Genomic DNA, 19,482 nt, shown 5'->3' on the forward strand with positions numbered 1-19,482 from the left:
TTCTTAAATTCAAATATCTATCTTCGAAAACATTAGTGTCTATCATCTTTATTTTATCTCATTCTGCCTCGCTCCTTGATTGAGTGCTTTGTTTTTAACCGACTTCAAAAAAAGGAGGAGATTTCACACCGATTTTATTTTTATTTTGAATTTACAACAAAGTTTGAAAATTCTTAAGTCTAAAATAATTGTTTATGAGAATAAAATAATTTATGTATCTTTACTTACAGGAAATTACAACAATCATATTACAAATATATTTTAACGAGTGACAATATTATTTTAGGATATTACAGTATAATAAGAAAAAGAAAAGAAAATGTGAACAAAGATTGTATCACTTAATAAATTTATCATAGGTACTACATGAACCTTTATAAATGTATGTAGTGAAAAAATGACTAAATGACTAGGTACGTCTTGCTAAAAATACATTTAATAGATTTTGAAAGGTATTTACTAATATGTATTACTAAAATTATTAACTAATACTAGGTTGTATTAGGTATTGATATAAATTTATTTAATTTATAATGTGTTAACATAAGTATACAATATACATATTATTATGTTATACAAATGACCGATATCAAAACTATTTAGTAAATAGCACATCTAAATAATATGCAGTAATTTGCGATATCAAATCTTTTTTTATATTTTACTTTTCTTTTTTGAAGTTGTTTTTCTTTATCGTAGTTATTTTTAATGTACATGTACAACTATGATTTATAACATTTGATTTTTTTTAAATTATACCTTTTTTTATCAACTGGCAATTTAGTTTAGTTTTCTCTAAAAATTTCTGGCAACACTCATGATGATATCGGAACGATTTTATCGGACAATGTGAAAGGGCAAATTGTATCCGTTATCGGATATCGGCTATCGGCGTCCGATATCCGATATCGGATCGGATAATGTGAAAACGCTCTGAGCTGAACACAGATACTGAACATAGACAAGTTGACTACCATATTTTATAATTTACAGTCTGTTTTGTGGTTTTTTTTTATCCTTAGTTTTTATCATAAAAATCTTAGTTAGGTATATTTAAATCAATCTCTAAACATACCTTATCGTTGTGGTTATAGAATTATAATAAACTAATAACTAGATTAATAGACTCTTACAAGACGTTGTATCCACAAAATCACAGAGCAAGTAATGTAGTAGGTACTTGTGTAGTACACAAAATATTTGATTTGATAAAATTTGGTATTTAGTATTTTTTATAAGTTTTCGTTGCTATTTTCATTATTTTCATAAAAGCGGAAGTTAACCAAAATTGGTAAGACCCGGTAACTCTGTAACCGGAAAAGAGAGGTTTCCCAACGGGAGTCGGGAATTTGTCTTTGTTCTTACTGTTCTCTGTGCCGACTCAAATAATGCCTGTTCGCGTCCACTTTGTGCAGTTGGAAAGTTTGAAGGAGAAATTAAAACTGTTCCATTACACATTTCAATGCAAAATTTATGTAACATGTTCATTACATAGTCTATTTTAATATTTACTTTCTATAATTGTGTTGGAAATATCATGTAGTTTTTATTTATTTATGCAAACAGCAGAATTAAGCGTTTTACCCAGTTCGCGTCCACCAGCTTAAAAAAGGAATTAAGAGTGTATTGGGTGATATATTATCAGATAAATGCAAATCAAAATTAGTTTTCAATAAATTATTTATTTACGAATAGGTATAGTTATTTGATAAAAACCGGCCAAATGCGAGTGGTATTTAAGACACGGTATAAAAACCAAATCTTGCTGAAGTTGACGTCCGATTTTGCCACTAAAAAGTACAAACCGATCCAGCTTTACTGCAAAATGTAAGATCCGGTACATTCAATACATAAAGAAAACTTCCGCGAGAAATGTCCGACAGTCTGTCTGACAGCAACTTGCAAGTCTACTTGCAGGTGGAAACGCGGAATGACATGCAAGCTGTGCAAGCTACTGTCAGACAGACTGTCGGACTGTTCTGACTGTTTCTTGCATATGGAAACGCGGCTTTAGGCCGTATTCAGAAAGAAAGCTGGAAACTGATAAGCGCTTACGGGCGCTTGTCAGCGCTGGTAACCCGCGCAGAAATATATATGAACACGCGCCGAGAAGCGCTGAACGGCGCCGACAAGCATCAACACGCGCTGGTCAGCACTGGGCGCTGCCATATAAAATTTGTCTTGGTCTGCTTCAAACTGCTTCCTTTGTGGGCTAAACTGTACATTATAGGGCGTGGAGTTGAGAGTCGTAATTTTTTTTGTGGTTAGCTATTGTCCTATGGAACCTAAATCTGAAATTTCACAGCGCGAAAACTTTTTGTTTTTGAGTCACGAATTTTTGAAAATCGGAAAATTTTACTCCATTTTATCTTTGAAACGCGAACTTACTGTTATGACAGTGTCAAATTGACCTACAGCGATTGTCAAACGCGTTTCATTTCAGGTAAAACATTTCTATCTAACAAAAAAAATATTATAATTTAAATTTTATTTATGAAATTTGTATATTTTTTAACAACAACATTAAAAATAATTATTATTAAGTATAGTTTTTGTAAAATAGATTAAATAAAATAAAATTATTAATATTCGCAATTTATAATTTAACAAAAATATTAATCGAAGTGTCTAGTAGTCCGCTAAACGGATGAATAAAATAAATTAGTCGTCCGATTACCGGATGAATAAAATAATTTAATCGTCCGATTATTCGGATTACTAGATAACCTTTTAACACTAAAGCTAGTTGGGTTGGACTAAAGCAAAGGGGGCGCAGGACTTTTGATGGAGTTGGTGTCATTTTAACACCTATTTATTATTGTTTTATCGTAAAGATAACGCTAATATAAGCATGTTTTATAGGAACAACTTTTCTCTAAAATCAAAAATGGCGGAGATATTCACCCTCAATTCGTTAGGTTAGGTTTAGGTTAGGTTACATGCTCCATCGTCCGGGGCAGTGAGGTGACATGAGACGTGTTCCGCTCATGCCGCCTCGCAGAGGAAGGAGGAGGCGCGCACGCGCGCAGCCGTAGGTGGTAACGGAGGTGGGCCCGTAACCGGGCGTCCGCTGCCAGGGTCGTGGACGATTTCTAAGAGTACCCGCGGCCCCGGCTAACTGCGCGGGTCGACGGAACACAGTGGGGTTTTAGTCGGTAAGAATCCGACATAACCCTTGGCTCCATCCCCGGGGGCCGTGGGTATCTTTCGAAGATTTCCCCACTATAAAAAAAAAAAAAAAAAAAAAAAAGGTTTAGGTTAGGTTAGCCTTTAGGTTAGGTTAGGTTAGGTTAGGTTAGGTTAGGTTTCTTAAAAAAAAACTACTCAGAAATAGGAGCCCCGCGAAGCGGGGCTCCGTCGACGCGCAAAAAAAAATCAAGTTAGGTTAGGTTAGCCGTTAGGTTAGGTTAGGTTAGGTTTCTTAAAAAAAAAACTACACAGCAATAGGAGCCCCGCGAAGCGGGGCTCCGTCGACGCGCAAAAAAAAATCTAGTTTAGGTTAGGTTAGCCGTTAGGTTAGGTTAGGTTAGGTTTCTTTAAAAAAAAAACTACACAGAAATAGGAGCCCCGCGAAGCGGGGCTCCGTCGACGCGCAAAAAAAAATCAAATACCTACGTGTGCCCTCCTCCCCCCACAAAAAACCTATAATACGTGCGGCAGTTCTCTAAAGAAACCCCGATAACCTAACTATATAGATAAATAGATGTTATCGGACGATTAAATTATTTTATTCATCCGGTAATCGGACGACTAATTTATTTTATTCATCCGTTTAGCGGACGACTAGCGCTGTCCAATATTAATTGTACGCTTTGCACCGTGGAACAAAACAATAACGACGTCATTTTCAGTTACCGTTCGTTTGCCGCCTTTCAGTCGAGATCGTTTCGTGCGTACTCCTGTTAAGCCCTAAAACTGTACAAAACTATTAAACTTTTACTTTTAGCATACAAATAGGTAGCGAGGAGCGAAGCGACGAGCGTGTTAGGTTAACATTTGAACTGCCGCACGAGCCGAGCGAGCGAAGCGAGCGTGCCGCGGCAGCGGCCGGCGAGTGCCAGAAGCGACTTTAGGGCGATTCCCACTCAAACAAAAAAAAAACTACAGGTCATACTAATGTCTATTACATTAAATCTGTCATATTTCAAATCAAAGAGCTAATGCAATATTACTAGTATTGAAAACTATTATTGTAAAGTAATAATTAATATTAATTGCTTCAGATCAATGTGGAACTGGAAAAAAATACCTAAAGCAAAGGGGGCTTACTTTGCGCCCCCTTTGCTTTAGGCGGACCAAAACTTAATTTGTAAATATCTCGAAAACTATTAATTTTCGCGCCCCCCCCTTTACAGGGGAAGTTCCTAGTACCCACCCCCCCTCTCTCCACCCCCCACTACCCCCAAATTCCACGCCCTATAATGTACAGTTTTACCCCTTTGTGTAGAACGAACTAGCGCTGACAAGGGTATTTCTTTAGAAATTTGCGGCACGAATTAAGGGGGGGGAGGGGAGGGAAAGGGAGGGGGGAGGTAAGGAGAGACCCCCTATAAAGTGGGGGGGTGCGGAAACCCCCCCTTCTATTTTTTTTTTATATTTTTTTGAGATTATATTTATACTAGCTTTCCGCCCGCGGCTTCGCCCGCTTTGTCTAAAACATAATAAATTATATACTAAAACCTTCCTCTTGAATCACTCTATCTATTAAAAAAAACCGCATCAAAATCCGTTGCATAGTTTTAAAGATTTAAGCATACATAGGGACATAGGGACAGAGAAAGCGACTTTGTTTTATACCATGTATGTAGTGATGTAGTTAGAAATATATCGAAGATTATGGGCTTTCTTGACTGCTCCGGCGCTGCAGAACGTGGCGCTTGCCCCCGTGTACCTCGTTGCAGGCAGGAGTCTTCACTCGCCTTCGTAGCTTCGGCTTTTTGGTCGCCTTTGGCGACCAGCCTCAGCCACTATGGCTCGCTTGACTCTGCCTGCTCCTCAGCACACGCGGGCGCCACGCTCCTCCGCGCCTCCGACTTTTTTAATACACTCTAGTGTATGACAGACAAGTACCACGTGGAATCGGGGTGGACAGATTCGGTTCTGTGATTAACAATTTGTGTGCAATATACATACAATAAAAACATTTTTTTAAATAATTATTTATTCAAATCTTGTATACATGTTTGATACAATTTACAATGGCAATGAATGGATCCATTTTATTTTTTCCACCGAGCGTCTCCACATATTCTATAATATTATCACCGAAGTTTGCTGGGTGGTTATAGTTATCTTTTTTTAAAAATCTTTTTACATCATGCCACTGGGACTCAAATGGGTCAGGGGCAACAAATAGGTTGTCTGGGTCTGAGTGATTAACTTTTTATGAGCATATCCATATCCCCAAACAATCATATGCTCGCCAATAATCCATATGAATTGTTGTCCACTCAGCAACATGCTTTTGAATGAACTATGGTTTTTAATATGTACATTAAGACATTTCTTATCTCTTTCAAACACAATTCTTGTAGTTTTGTCAATGTAACTCAAACAATTTTGAACATAATCTCGAAAATTAAAAAAAAAGATTTCTCTGTAATTACACGTTTCCTCACGAAAAGCCGCTAATGTATGTTTCGGGGCATCATTATCGATCGATAAAAATTAAAATCGCGCCGAAATTCGTGCCGCACGTTTCTAAAGTCAACCCCTGACAAGCGCCGGTAAGCGCTTATAAGTTTCCAGCTTTCTTTTTGAATACGGCCTTACATAGTAAATAATACTTAATCTGTGCTTGAGTCTTGTCTGTGAGTCTTGTCAAATGCCAACGAAAGCTTGACTGTTTGTCGGCTGTCGCAAGTCGCAACTCGCAAAGTGCAAATTCGATAGTTTTGTATTGTTTTCGTACAAATGTAAGAAACGATCTTCTAAATTCCGAATATTTTTTGAATAGAAGTTAAATAAAAACCAATCACAATGTCAGGTTTGTATAAAGAGTATTTAACTGCTGTATTGCTTATTTCGTTATAAACGAATATCGTGATATTAACCGGTTAAATGCATCATTTTGCAGAGAATCTAACCCTCGATCGTAATGCTATGAAAGATAAGTCTACAGCTCACCTGCGAATATATGTTGGCGGGTTAAGCGAAGATCACACGGAAGTGGATGATTTATACAATCATTTCATAGCATATGGTCAAATCGATGGAATCGTGGTCAACCGAGTATTTGGATTTGTGCAGTTTCATAATGAATCAAGTGCACAAGAGGCAATTAATAAAGCTAATGGAAGTATGTTTCAAGGCAGAAAAATTACAGTTAGATCTGTCTTGAAGAATGAACAGAGGTGAGAAAGTTTAACTTTGAAAGAAATTAACTAGATAATGATCTCGCAAAAATGTAGTCGATTCTAAATTATATATTCCAACCAGTGAGTGTTATAGGTAACTTGCAGCCTGTCTAAGCATCATACTGTGATAAAACATAATATTTTATTCAGGATAGATGATTCTTACATATAATAATATTGGTAAAACTGTATAGAACATCTAGCTGTTGAGAGGTGTACATTTTTTGTGCTTAGTACATTTTGATTTTATTACCCACTAGCTGCTCCGCGCGGTTTCACCCCCGTGGCTCCACTCCTGTTGGTCGTAGCGTGATGATATATAGCCTATAGCCTTCCTCGATAAATGAGCTATCTAACACCCAGAGAATTTTTCAAATCGGACCAGTAGTTCCCGAGATTAGTGCGTTCAAACAAACAAACAAACTCTTCAGCTTTATTATATTAGTATAGATATGTATTGTATTGACTGTGTCAAATTGTACAGTACCTGCATAATGCGAAAATGATCAGTGGTTAGCTGCAAAACTAAAACCTTTTCAGACGAGAAGTGGAAGTAATTCAGCCAGAAGTACCCCCAGCAGTGGCTCTCTCTGACAACATACCTGTTGATGATGATAACCAAGATGATATGTATGATAACTATGGAAACTATATCGGTGATCAATGTGAGTGCAAACATTTCATAAAGTAGAATTTTGAAATGACTGATAGGTTCTAAATTCTGATAGGTAAAATATGGATTGTAACTATGATGCAGCTTTGCTAAATTTTTCAAAGAAAATCCTGCATTGTTCCTGTTCCTGCTGTCTTATTCTGTGTCTTCAACTACTTCATACCAAATTTCATTGTAATTGGTTCAGCAGTATTTGCATAAAACAGCAACAAACATCCATGCTCACAAACTTTTTTTTTTTTTTTTTTTGCTATAGTGATCTGCAATCAGTCGCAAGACTTTTATCAGATGAGGTGACTTAAGATTATGTAGGCGAAGAGACCAGCGTCTCGTCTGCCTTCTAGAATACATCCTTCCTTTTCAGCCTTTTGGCCGTAGCGGAAGGGTTTACGAGGTCATGGGCCAGGGGATTGGGGTGACACGATAGGCGCTCAGCATATCTCTTTTTAAGTTTCTCGATTTCAGCTTGTACGGTCGGAACATTCAAATATTCATGAATCTCCACATTTTTGGAAAACCAGGGGGCGCTTGTGATGGTACGCAGAATGTGATTCTGAATACGCTGAATGCACATTATGTTGCTGTTACTTGCGGTTCCCCACAGTGGAGCGCCATAGGTCCAGATAGGCTTCAAGACGGTGTTGTAGATCAGGAGCTTGTTATCCACGGATAGAACAGAGTTTCTTCCCATAAGCCAATACAGGTTACGGAACTTGTGGTTAATTTCATCTCTTTTCTTTTTGATGTGGAAGGCCCAGGTGAGTCTTCGGTCCAGGTTGAATCCTAAGTATTTGACATATTCACTATCCGTCAGCACATCATCACCAAATTTGACTGGAGGGCAGTTACCTCTCCTTAAGCTAAATGTAATGTGGTGTGACTTCTGAGCACTTGCACGGATGCGCCACTTACTCATCCATTCATAGGTTACATCAAGAATGCGCTGAAGCTTATTACTTGCCGCTATTGGAAGATCATCTCTAGCAAGGTAGGCTACATCATCTGCGTATGTTGCTACAGTTACGTCACTAGCTACAGGTAGATCAGCAGTGAATATATTGTAGAGAACTGGGCCGAGAACAGAGCCCTGCGGAACGCCGGCATTAATTTGGCGAAGTGAAGATCTGTCGTCTCTCTGTTTCACTCGAAAGAGTCTCCCTTCAAGGTAGGACTGGATGATAAGGAAAAGAGAATGGGGAAGTTTATCCTTCACTTTGCACATTAAACCCCTGTGCCATACTCTGTCGAACGCTTGTTGGACATCCAGAAATGCCGCCGAGCAGAATTGGTTCCTTTCAAAGCAGCGTCTGATCTCTTGGTGGACTCGGTGCATCTGCTCTATGGTGGAGTGTTGCTTTCGAAAACCAAATTGGTGTGTGGGGACAAGATCACAATTGTCCATATGCTCCTTCAAGCGTACCAGAAATATCTTCTCCCACAGCTTAGAGAGAACCGGTGTCAAGCTTATGGGACGGTAAGAAGCAGCCTCGTGGGGAGATTTTCCAGGTTTGTGGATCATGATAATTTCCGAGACTTTCCATACCTTCGGAAAATATGACAATCTGAAAGTCGCATTGAAGAGGGAAGCAAGATGAAGAATGTGATGCACTTGCGTCAGAGCTTTTGTGTACATGCAAAATATTATTAAATATATACTGTGATGGTACAGTAAGGATACCAGTATTCTTAAAATGATCTCTTAGTGAGTCCCGAGCACGTAAATTATATATAGAGCGAATGGCTCTTTTCTGTAAGATAAATATAGTTTCTATATCTGCAGCCCTGCCCCACAGTAGAATTCCATAGGACATAATGCTATGAAAGTAGCTGAAATAAACCAATCTAGCCGTATCTTCATCGGTGAGATGCCTTATTTTTCGGACTGCATATGCAGCAGAACTGAGCTTACCTGCAGCGGTGTTGACATGGGCTCCCCACTGTAGTTTCTCGTCCAATGTTAACCCTAGAAATACAGTAGACTCAGTAGGATGCAATACCTCCCCGTTCAAGGTAATACCTCTGTTCAACTTTTTTACATTAGGAAGTAAAAATTCAACACAAGTGGTTTTTTTGGCATTTAATAATAAATTATTGGCAGTAAACCATTCAGATATGTGTAAAAGAGCACTGTTCACTTCGTCAACATTTGGGTCATGCCTATCCACATTAAAAATTAATGAGGTATCATCTGCAAACAGAACTATTTCACACCTATCCTGCAAATAATAGGGAAGATCATTGATATATACCAAGAACAGGAAGGGACCTAAAATTGACCCCTGTGGAACACCAATGTTAATTGACGCACCGCTAGAACGTTCTCCATTAACAACTACAGTCTGTATCCTATCATGCAGGTATGACGCTATGAGGTTCTGGGCTTTTCCTTTAATTCCATAGTGATTAAGTTTACGTAACAAAGTACAATGTTCAACGCAGTCAAATGCCTTGGAGAGGTCACAAAATATCCCCAGAGCATTTTTTGAGTTTTCCCATGCCTTATATATATGTGTTAGAAGTGCAACTCCAGCATCTGTGGTTGAGCGCCCCTTTGTGAAACCAAACTGTTTGGTGTGCAGTAAATTATTAGATGCAAAATGACTACTCAATTGGTTTAATATTAACTTCTCGAATACCTTACTTAATGTTGGTAAAATAGAGATAGGTCTATAATTGTTACAGTCTTCTTGATCGCCCTTCTTAAATAGAGGTATAACTTTACTAAGCTTTAGTAAATTAGGAAATGTACCATAGTCACAACACTTATTAAATATGAAAGCTAAATTTTTCGCAATATTTTCTATTATATTATTAACTAAATTTACGGACATTCCCCAAAGATCACAGGTATTTTTTAAATTTAGTGTCTTAAAGGCTGTAACAATATCATTAGCAGTTACGTGTCGCAATTCAAATAATGTGCTGCACCCCGCAACATGGTCCCTCAAAAAGGTCTCTGCAAGTGCTGAAGACGAATTTAAATTATTAGTAATGCTAGCAGGGACACTACTAAAGAAATCTTCAAATGCAAGCGCAACATCAACATTTTTGTCAATAACCATGCCATTATTAACAAGTTTTATGGTATTACTTGATTTGCTTTTACCCATTTCACCATTAATAATAGACCAAACTGTTTTAACTTTATTATCCGAGTCGCGTATTTTATCTCTGATATACAAACGCTTCGCAGTAAAACAAACAATTTTAAAAGTTTTTGAGTAATTTCTAACATAATTAAGAAAAGATGGGTCTTTATTATATTGCTTCATACCATATAACTCATAAAGAACGATCCTACACCTATGTATGCTAGGTGTCGCCCATTTACTAAATGGTAAATCCTTGGTAATATTTAAAGATTTAACTTTAAATATTTTTTCAAATTCATTATGCACTAAATTAAAAAGATTTTTAAACATTTCACAAGGATTATTATGACAGGATTGATCATTCAGTACGGGCAGGTTTTTATTAATATTATCTCTAAATTTATTAATGCCTTTTTTAGTTATAGGCCTAACATTAATCCTTTTAAATGTAGGTATGCAATCCCATTCAAAAACTACCCTCTGGCCACAGTGATCCGAAGTCAATGTATTGAGAATATTTTTCTCTAAACAGATGCAGTCACAGTATATATTATCAATACAGGTTGCAGAAGTAGGTGTAATTCGTGTGGGTTCGCTAAAAAGTTTATATAGATTAAATGACTGAAATAAATTAACAATTCGTGTAGCCGTTTGTGTTTGTAAAAGTAAATCAATATTAAAATCACCACATACTATAACTTTTTTTTTACTCCTGCTTAGACGCTTTAATATTTCTTCCATGACTGTCTCAAACATATTATAGTCACTGGAAGGGGGTCTATAAACGCAAACAATAATATAACGCTCTAGCTCCACACAGGACAGTTCAATGGTCCGTTCTACAGAAAGACTAACAATGTCAGTTCGTTCTTTACATTTTACACTATCATGAACAAAAATAACGGAACCTCCGTGAATAGCCTGTGTCCTAAAGTATATACTTTTTAATTTGTAATTTTCAATATTTACTAACGACTGACATTGTTTAAGCCAATGTTCTGTTACACAAAATATTTTAATATTGTTATCATTCAGAAACAATTCTATTTCTAACAATTTGCTAGCCAAGCCTTGAATATTTTGATGCACAATGGAAAAAGACTGCTTAGCTGTTGTCTTATATACTAGTTTAAATCTAGCTTAGGGCTAGATTGTCTGTCTACACTTAATCTAGGTTGATGTATAAAATTACTACTACATAAAATTATAGTAGATTGATGGTCTGATACCGAACATGTACCAGACTGGTTAATATTATATGCTATTAGCATAGCAAGTTCACGCTTATATCTAGATGGCAGATACACTGTATTCTTTGTCAAAGTAAAAGATTTAATACATAAGTTAATGTCAAATAAAATAAATGCATCACGATGATGATTTGTTAGGTTATACAATTTTAAATTCATATTATGAATTAATCTATTTTGTTCTTGGGTTAAACCAGGTAGGTATGGCAAGGTACACAACATAAATTTACATTTAGTCTTACTACTAATATCTAACATTTTTTTAAATCCTACATCCTGTCCATCCATCCTGTTGAGAGTTATTTTCATTTTTTGAGTTATCCAGATCTTCGCCAATCTTGTGTCTATTAGCTGTGACATCCGAGTAGCTACATTTGTCGCGGAGTTTAGAAGAATGAGGTGGTATTGATGTCGCTCTAAAGTGTTCATGTGAGGGTTTTATTTCTCACAAACTTTATGCTCACAAACTTTCGCATTTATAATATAAGTAGAATATATAAATATATATCCTAATTGTATTTAACAATAAAAAGCTTCAGTAGTGGAAAGAGTATGTAGGGTAAATACTAAATAGGCGGAACTTTACATACAAGGGCACTTTAATACATAAACCTGCTTTTATAGTAATTTTTAAATTTCGGAGCTATATTATAATCTTCATTAAGAATGTTCTATTTAAGCAGCAAGAGATGAAGAAATACACCAAGAAGACAAATACAATAAGGGCTGGAATGAGCCTCGTGACCTTCCCCCAAGGGGCAGGGGGAGAGGGGCACCGCGCGGGAGGGGCAGAGGCAGGGGGCAACCGGGCTTTCGAGATCGGTCTCCAGTTAGAGGTAAAATAACCTTCATTAGATGAAAGACGAAAGAAAGAAAAGAAATTTAATTCATTACTTGCTATACCTTTAGGGTGCACTCACACACATCAGTCACCGTCACGGCACGTCACCGGACAGGATTAAAAAAAAATATGTATCAATAGTTCTAGTATGACTCTGTTCCCACACGACAGTCGCCGGCACGAAATCTATCAGTGACGTCACCGGTCAGGCACGTCAAATAATCTTTCCATACATGTATCATACTTTTATCCCCACTCACCCGGTGCCGTCACGTCTCAGTTCAGTCAGCGTCGTGCTACCGTCAATTGCTACATGTTCTCTAGCGTGACACACGTCTAATCACTGACTAACCTGATGTATGTGTTCAATGATTCAGTCAAACCGGCGACGTGACTGACGGACAACATGACGGTGACTGGTGTTTGTGGATACGTACACGAACCGTCACCGATCAGTCATCGGTGACTTGACGGTGACTGATGTGTGTGAGTGCACCCTTATACATAATATTAGTTGTTTTAATATAATAATATTAAAACAACTAATATTCTTGTCATATTTTACATACTATCTGAAACAATAAATCTTGTTCAACATGCTCATCGTATCAGAATGAAAAAGAACTATATGCAATTTGTGACCTATTCTCAAATTACCTAGATAATTATATACAAATATCGTAAAAAAAATTGTCAAGGAGTAATATGGTTAAAAAATTTGGTAACAAACACTGACAAGAAAAATGTCATAGATAAATGAAGGAAATCATTCATTTATTAAGACATGGAACTGCATTTAAAAGTCCTTTGATGCTGTGATTTGAAGAGACAGACAGACAGAGTTTATTCGGCATTTATTTATAATATATAATAGTAATTAGTAAAGGTATCTACATATTTGAATATTTTTTAGCTGGAGGTGAATGGCCAGAGAGAGAACGATTCGAAAGATTCCCAGAGTATCCAAGAAATTTGCCTGTACCAGAGCGCAATGATTGCGAAATTATTGTCGTATCAAAAATGTTGACGTAAGTTTTATTTGCGTTAATTTTTGAATTTGATTTCCATACAATTATATATTTTGTGCATGAAACTAATTCAAACCCAGAAAAAGATTTGTTCATATTTCTGCATTCCAGTGAATATGCCGAATACATAGAGGGTCGTCTAAAAAGACTGGGCATAGTTGTGGATCTACTATTTCCCATGGAAGATGTGCCTATCGGTAAAGTACTGGGAAATATCGCGTCTCGAGGCTGTCTTTACGCTATTCTAGTCATGCCACAAAATCAAGAGAATCGATCGCTAACTTTAACGATTTTGCATGGGTTACCTCAAGGTGAGATTTATTTTTTGTTCAATAATTTTAGGCAAATTTTTATAGACAACAGAATTAATAAAAATGCTACTAAGACAATCATACCTTTCATAATTGAAATTTATTGTCGTAATATGAAACTGTACATGAAAAATCACATTTCATAATGCACATATATAATTTTATATTCAATAGCAATATGTTGACTGTTTAAATACTGGCTATAAAAGGTTTGTTTTTTGGGCCGTGTGTCAAAAAAAAAAATACTACTATAACACAATGTTATATGTTACATGGATAAGATGCTTTTTATCTATACAAATATTGAAAATAATGTCTAACAGGCAAAACACAGTTATTCCTTTTCCACCCTACACAAAAAAAAATCATCAAATAATACATGTTAAAAACATTGAGATAATATTACTACGTATGGAGGAGACAGTAGACACCACGAACAAAATCTGTGCGCCATTTTTTTTGCTCTAACTAAGTTTTAAAAATTATTATCTAGTTAGGTACTTACCGATGAAAGTTATTCCTTTGCACTTTTCCGTATTATTTGTGCAATATCGTAACACACACGAAGGCATATTTGATGCGTTTCACTTTAAAACAAATAAAAAATGAGCGTGCAGTTACGCCATATGGCGTATGTTGAGCGGAACATAAGTGATGTAGGCGGTGGCGTCTCCATATGTATATCTCAATGGTTAAAAATAAAACTTATTTTTCCAGAACACCGCAACATGCCAATAGAAGACGCGTTACAGTTACTATCTAGAAACTTCCAAGAAGTACAACGCGGTGGGCCGTCCGGTCGGGAGGCGGTGTATGCGCTCTTGGGCCAACTAGCGGATGGCAGGACGCTAACCGTGCTACAGTATGATAAAGTTATGGAGTATTTACAGGTATGTTAATGGCTAGGAAGAAATTTTTTGTGTAGAAAAAAATGTAATTTTTGTGTAAGAAAATTATTGGAACAACTCCTCTTTGCAAAAAAGCAACTGTCCCACTTATATTTACTTCATGTATGCTTTGCGGCAGAGTTAACCTTGGTTAAAAATAATTCAAATAAATCTTGATTATTGATAAGTATGGTTTTATGTTCATGTATTAAAATTATATTATACATATATAATTTTAATACTTTTTATAATATTATTATTATAGAAAGTGAATTCAAGTTCGTCTGAATGTAAGAATTTAAAACAAGAATAATGAATAATGTGATTAATTTATTACCTACTGTTAGTTAATTAGACATAATTTACGGTCTAATGAGTCAAGTTTTAACTTTCTATTATTTTTCAGGAAAAACGAGAACAGCAAGTAAAGATCGAATTGGGTGAGCCACTTACAACCGCGGCGCCCACAAATAAGACTCAAGTTGATCTTCAACAAAGGATTTTGAGCATACTCAATGATAAGAAAGCAGAGGTTGAAAAACCAAAGCCCCCTACGCCACAAAAACCTGAGCAAAGCAAATTACTAAACGACCCAACAGTTAGAAAAGCTTTAGACTCTATCCTACAGAAATTTACTTAGATTTATTTTTTATTTAAATAATTTAAGTTATATTATAATAACTTTTTATTGTAAGAGACTGGAAAAATATCCAATTTTATTGTATTTCTCATAGAAAATAAACAATAAAACATAAGTGTACCAGTACATTTGTTTTATTTCTGTTCTAGTATTAAAATGAAACACAGTTTATTTTAATATGATTTTTATACGTTTATACATTAATAGGTGGTCTAGACATGTTTTCACAGAGCTAGCAGTTGAATTGTGATTTGCAAGACAATAGTGCTTTATTTAATTTTTTCGTACATTCATATCGACACAAAATGACTTCACTAAAAACCTACTTATTTCTGTACATAACAATCAAACTAATATATCTAATAGCTCAATGAACATTGCGACGTTTAGATGTTTCTCGCAGTTCAATGCTTTATCGAGCTCTATGTCCCTTTATGGATACTATTAAAACATCTTGGCGTGTCCAATAATGTTAGATTACAAGTTATGACAGTGTTGCAAAATAACAGTTTGTCAAACTACAAAAAATTACAAGCCATTAATGTTATGAGAGGTGTAAGAGATTTATTTGATTATAAATAACCTATGAGAATACCGCCAGCGGTTATTGTCAATTGATAGTAATAGTCGTTTTTAATTTTAAAAATTTCATAATTATGTTATAAGTAGAAACCTCGCGGATTAGCATGGCAATTAAATATATTGCAATGTCAAATGATTTATATTTTACACAATACATTCAAATTATAAACTCCACATTGAGATCAAGGCCCTTTGTGTTTAACAAGCATATCTTCCATATTTATATAATTATTATTTTGTGTTATAGCTATACAGATAAACTAAAATAATATTAGGAATATCCACATCTTACTCTATATAAACAAATCCACATACACCCTAACTACTACAGCAACTAAATGCCTCCACACAAACCAATTTCCAAAAAACTTTGGAGGATTTTAGTTACATTTGGGAAATTGATCAGTGTGTGCTTATGTACAATATTCAGTCAAACATGAATACAACATCTATAGCCCTGATATAGGCTCGATTATTATATTTTTTTACCAGTTATGACAACTTAAGATCTTTCAGAACTATCTTCTTGTTTTAGAGGGTCAAATCCTTCCTTTATATGTCCACCTGTTCCTTTAGGATCTAAATCAGTCGCCCAGCTAAAATGCATAAGCGCTAAATGTGAATTGCCTAATTTATTATGAACCTTTCCAAGTAAATAGTAAACTAGAGATTCTCTGGGTGCGATATCCTTTAAATGTTGGAGATCAGCTAATGCGTCTTGTGGTCTTCCCGCTCTTAATAATACAGATGCTCTGTGGAATCTACATAATGGATTTTCTGTGTCAAGTGCAACAGCCCTTTCTAGTGTAGCGAGGGCTCGGTCCATTTTGCCTAACGCTGCCTGTGCGAGACCAAGTTGACACCGTAAAACACCAGAATATGGATGTATCGCTAACGCACGACGAATATGAACTTCAGATGCTTTCCAGCGCTCTTGTCTAGCATAAACTGTGGCAATGCCAAACCATGCTACATAATTGCGAGGGTCAATGCTAACAGCAGTCCTAAAGCTCGATAGTGCTTTATCAGTTTCTTCAGCAACTGCATATTCATGGCCCAATAAGGCATGAGCATATGCAGCATCAGGGTTAATTTGCACTGCTCTTTTGAAAAATTTAAGGGCAGTTTCCCTCTCTTTATGTAACGAGAAACAGTTACCAGCAGCCAACCACGAAATTGCATTATTTCTATCTAATTCTACAAGTTCTTGTGCTAATGCTGACAATTGAGCTTCCTTTTGCAAGTGCCATAAACAGGTACTAAATATGTCCATACCTTCTGTCCGGTTGGGATACAGTTTACGAATTTCAGTGAAGATCTTTACGGCAGGCTCATATTGAGCTAGTTCATAGTGAGCTTTAGCTATCATTGTTTGCACCCATGGGGATGCTAACTGTTTCGGGGGGATGTCTTGAAATTGCTTTATGGCATTTTTACAATCAAGAAATGCTAGTGACTTGTACGCCTCTCCGAGCTCTTTTAATAAAATTAACAATGATACAACATTAGAATTCTTTGGTGTGATTGTTGGTGTTGCAGTTTCTATACTCTTATTTCTTTCATTTGTCTCAACATTTGATTTAACATTCTTAGCTGTGCGCTGTTTATTTTTCCTTGATGGACTTTTGGGCGCTACAAACTTACGGCTAGGTGATTTATTATTTTCCTTCACCGAATAACTGCTGTTATTAGTGCTAAAAAGTCTCGATGATCTTCTAGGACCCGGGCCGAGAGTACATCTTGGTCCAGGATTAAATACTGCATCCTTTAGTTGACCTACATGAGCTCTTAAAGAATTAACAATTTTTGGGATAGCTTTTTGTTCATTTGAGTCTGTAAGGGTGGGTGTATACAAGACAGGTGATTGTATTGGAAGCATTTCAAATGATGGTGAAAATGGTATCGGAGCCATACCACTGAACACGCTATGCATTTTACTTTTAACAGGTGCCGGTGGCTCAGGAGTGACACTAGGTGATATGGCCATTGGCATGCGTGTGGAAACATTATTTGGTGTAACATTAGTGTTAATACTATTATTATTAGGAATGTTACTATTAACAATTGATATATTTTCTGAATTGTTGACTAGATTCACTAATGTGGAGACGCCAAATGAAAACTCGGGATTTATATGGAACACTTGGCTTGGTTCTATTTTCTCCCCCATGTTACATAATTGAGCGAAGGACTTCCACATGAATGGATTGAGGGATAAAGCTTTCCGGTGTGCTTCGGCTGCTTTACTTTTCCTTTCAGTGATGCTATAGATTTTAGCAAGCAATTGTAATGCATATGGTGCTTGTTCCCCAAACTCAGAAGCAACAATGTCTAAATTTGTTCCAAGTGCAATTTCAGCATCTTTATAGCTGCAAATAAAATAAGAAATAAAAATTACCAATTACAAAGAAAGCTATGATAATATGATTTTGCCTGATTAAAGGTTAAAGTACTTGAAGAAACAAAAAAGTTAGAGATATTTGTTAACATAACATTTACTTTCAAATAAACTGGATAAGAAACTTAATATACTTAAATGTTTAATTTTATTAATTATTCCATTATGCATAGACTATTTAAAATGAGATTATTTAATTTAAATACATTTAAAGAACTAATTAATACACTAACTCAATGAGAAATTATCCTAACTAAAGGTAAAGCTATGTTCCTACAAGAAAACTATAAATACATAATTATAACAAGTGGACATGAAAAATTACTTACGATTTGAGATCTACAGAACATTTTGCTAGAAGAAAACGGGATTGTGGTAATGTAAGCGTTAAATTTTGTAATAAATGTTGTGTCTCATTAACTCTTCCAGCTCTATAGTAACAGGTACCAAGTAGAAAGGCTGTTTCCTCAGAACCAACTGCAATTTAAATGTTCAATTAGAAAAGAAGCGAAGATTAAATAATCAATTAGTATTTAAACAAGAAATTGTACAATGCATATGCAAAGTTTGAACATAATCAATAATGTAACATTTTCACCTCAAACTAAGATCAATAATATCTATTGGAACATTATAACTCACCTTCAGCGTGTAATCTTTCAGCCAAAAATATAGCATTGTCATATTCGTAATTATTGAGGCAATCCCAGACAATAACCTGCGAGAATAAAAATATTTTATATTTCCTAGTAGTTAAGATACTTTGACAGTTAAGAAAATATTCGTTAACACTTACCTGTAAGGGCTCTTGAACAATCATTTTGGTTTGGTATAAAATTTAGCAGTATAATGTTAAAATATTTTACATTGCTTGCCACATTTGTTACACAATATGAAATTAAAATAAAAACGTATCATCTACGACTGCGACGGACATTTTTCGAGTTTGTTGATTGTCTATGTGCAAACTGTCACATAGATTAAAAATATTGTAGATACTAAATTATTTAACAATTTAGGGTGCACAAAAATATTTATTTTAAGATCTCAAAAAAATCTGTTTAATTTGGAATAGCAAATAAATATTAAATAAACATCTATTTATTAATTAAATGCAATATAATGAATTGTCCTATCTTTATTATTTCACAAGCTATTCTTTTTCGGAATCCATAGATACACGTTTTGTAGAACTACGAAGTTGCCATACTTTGAAGTATTCCCCGATAAATAGTGCTTTTTTGCTTCTGTGAAAAGTCTGCCAATTATTTCCAAAAATTTTAAAGAACAAGAAAAAAATTAAATAAAACGTACTAAACCCTTTACTCTCATTATTGGAATTTAAACGTGTGTTTTAAACGTGTGTTTTATTTTTACCCTGAACTATAAATCTATATCCATACTTACATATACATACTATAGAC

General features: G+C 35.5%; 2 protein-coding genes across 2 annotated transcripts; one reads left to right on the forward strand and one right to left on the reverse strand.

Moving 5' to 3' along the window:
• Positions 1 to 5,847: 5,847 nt before the first annotated feature.
• Neos (nuclear receptor coactivator protein neosin) lies at positions 5,848 to 15,204 on the forward strand. Its single transcript, XM_090107743.1, has 8 exons — positions 5,848 to 5,986; positions 6,077 to 6,353; positions 6,897 to 7,021; positions 12,055 to 12,207; positions 13,126 to 13,240; positions 13,352 to 13,551; positions 14,269 to 14,441; positions 14,845 to 15,204. The coding sequence occupies exons 1-8, from the start codon at positions 5,980 to 5,982 to the stop codon at positions 15,076 to 15,078; spliced, it is 1,284 nt and encodes a 427-aa protein (XP_089963869.1). The 5' UTR covers positions 5,848 to 5,979; the 3' UTR covers positions 15,079 to 15,204.
• Positions 15,197 to 19,012, reverse strand: Cdc27 (cell division cycle protein 27). Its single transcript, XM_090107736.1, has 4 exons — positions 18,855 to 19,012; positions 18,701 to 18,776; positions 18,388 to 18,535; positions 15,197 to 18,029 (listed from the first exon to the last, which is right to left on the reverse strand). Exons 1-4 carry the CDS (start codon positions 18,876 to 18,878, stop codon positions 16,163 to 16,165), a joined length of 2,115 nt encoding a protein of 704 aa, XP_089963862.1. The 5' UTR covers positions 18,879 to 19,012; the 3' UTR covers positions 15,197 to 16,162.
• Positions 19,013 to 19,482: the final 470 nt, after the last annotated feature.

The sequence above is a fragment of the Colias eurytheme genome, chromosome 12 (genome assembly GCF_061535395.1).
Source record: "Colias eurytheme isolate Ceu_HAF_F1 chromosome 12, ilColEury1 Martin Lab GWU primary, whole genome shotgun sequence".
Taxonomy (NCBI): domain Eukaryota; kingdom Metazoa; phylum Arthropoda; class Insecta; order Lepidoptera; family Pieridae; genus Colias; species Colias eurytheme.

Coding starts and splice junctions, on each gene's coding strand:
- Neos (XM_090107743.1), top strand. Junction 7,022..12,054: donor AAACTATATCGGTGATCAAT/GTGAGTGCAAAC, acceptor CTATTTAAGCAG/CAAGAGATGAAGAAATACAC. Junction 13,241..13,351: donor GTCGTATCAAAAATGTTGAC/GTAAGTTTTATT, acceptor TCTGCATTCCAG/TGAATATGCCGAATACATAG.
- Cdc27 (XM_090107736.1), bottom strand. CDS start 18,878: ATGATTGTTCAAGAGCCCTTACAG. Junction 18,536..18,700: donor TGAAAGATTACACGCTGAAG/GTGAGTTATAAT, acceptor TTTAAATTGCAG/TTGGTTCTGAGGAAACAGCC. Junction 18,030..18,387: donor TGTTCTGTAGATCTCAAATC/GTAAGTAATTTT, acceptor TTTTATTTGCAG/CTATAAAGATGCTGAAATTG.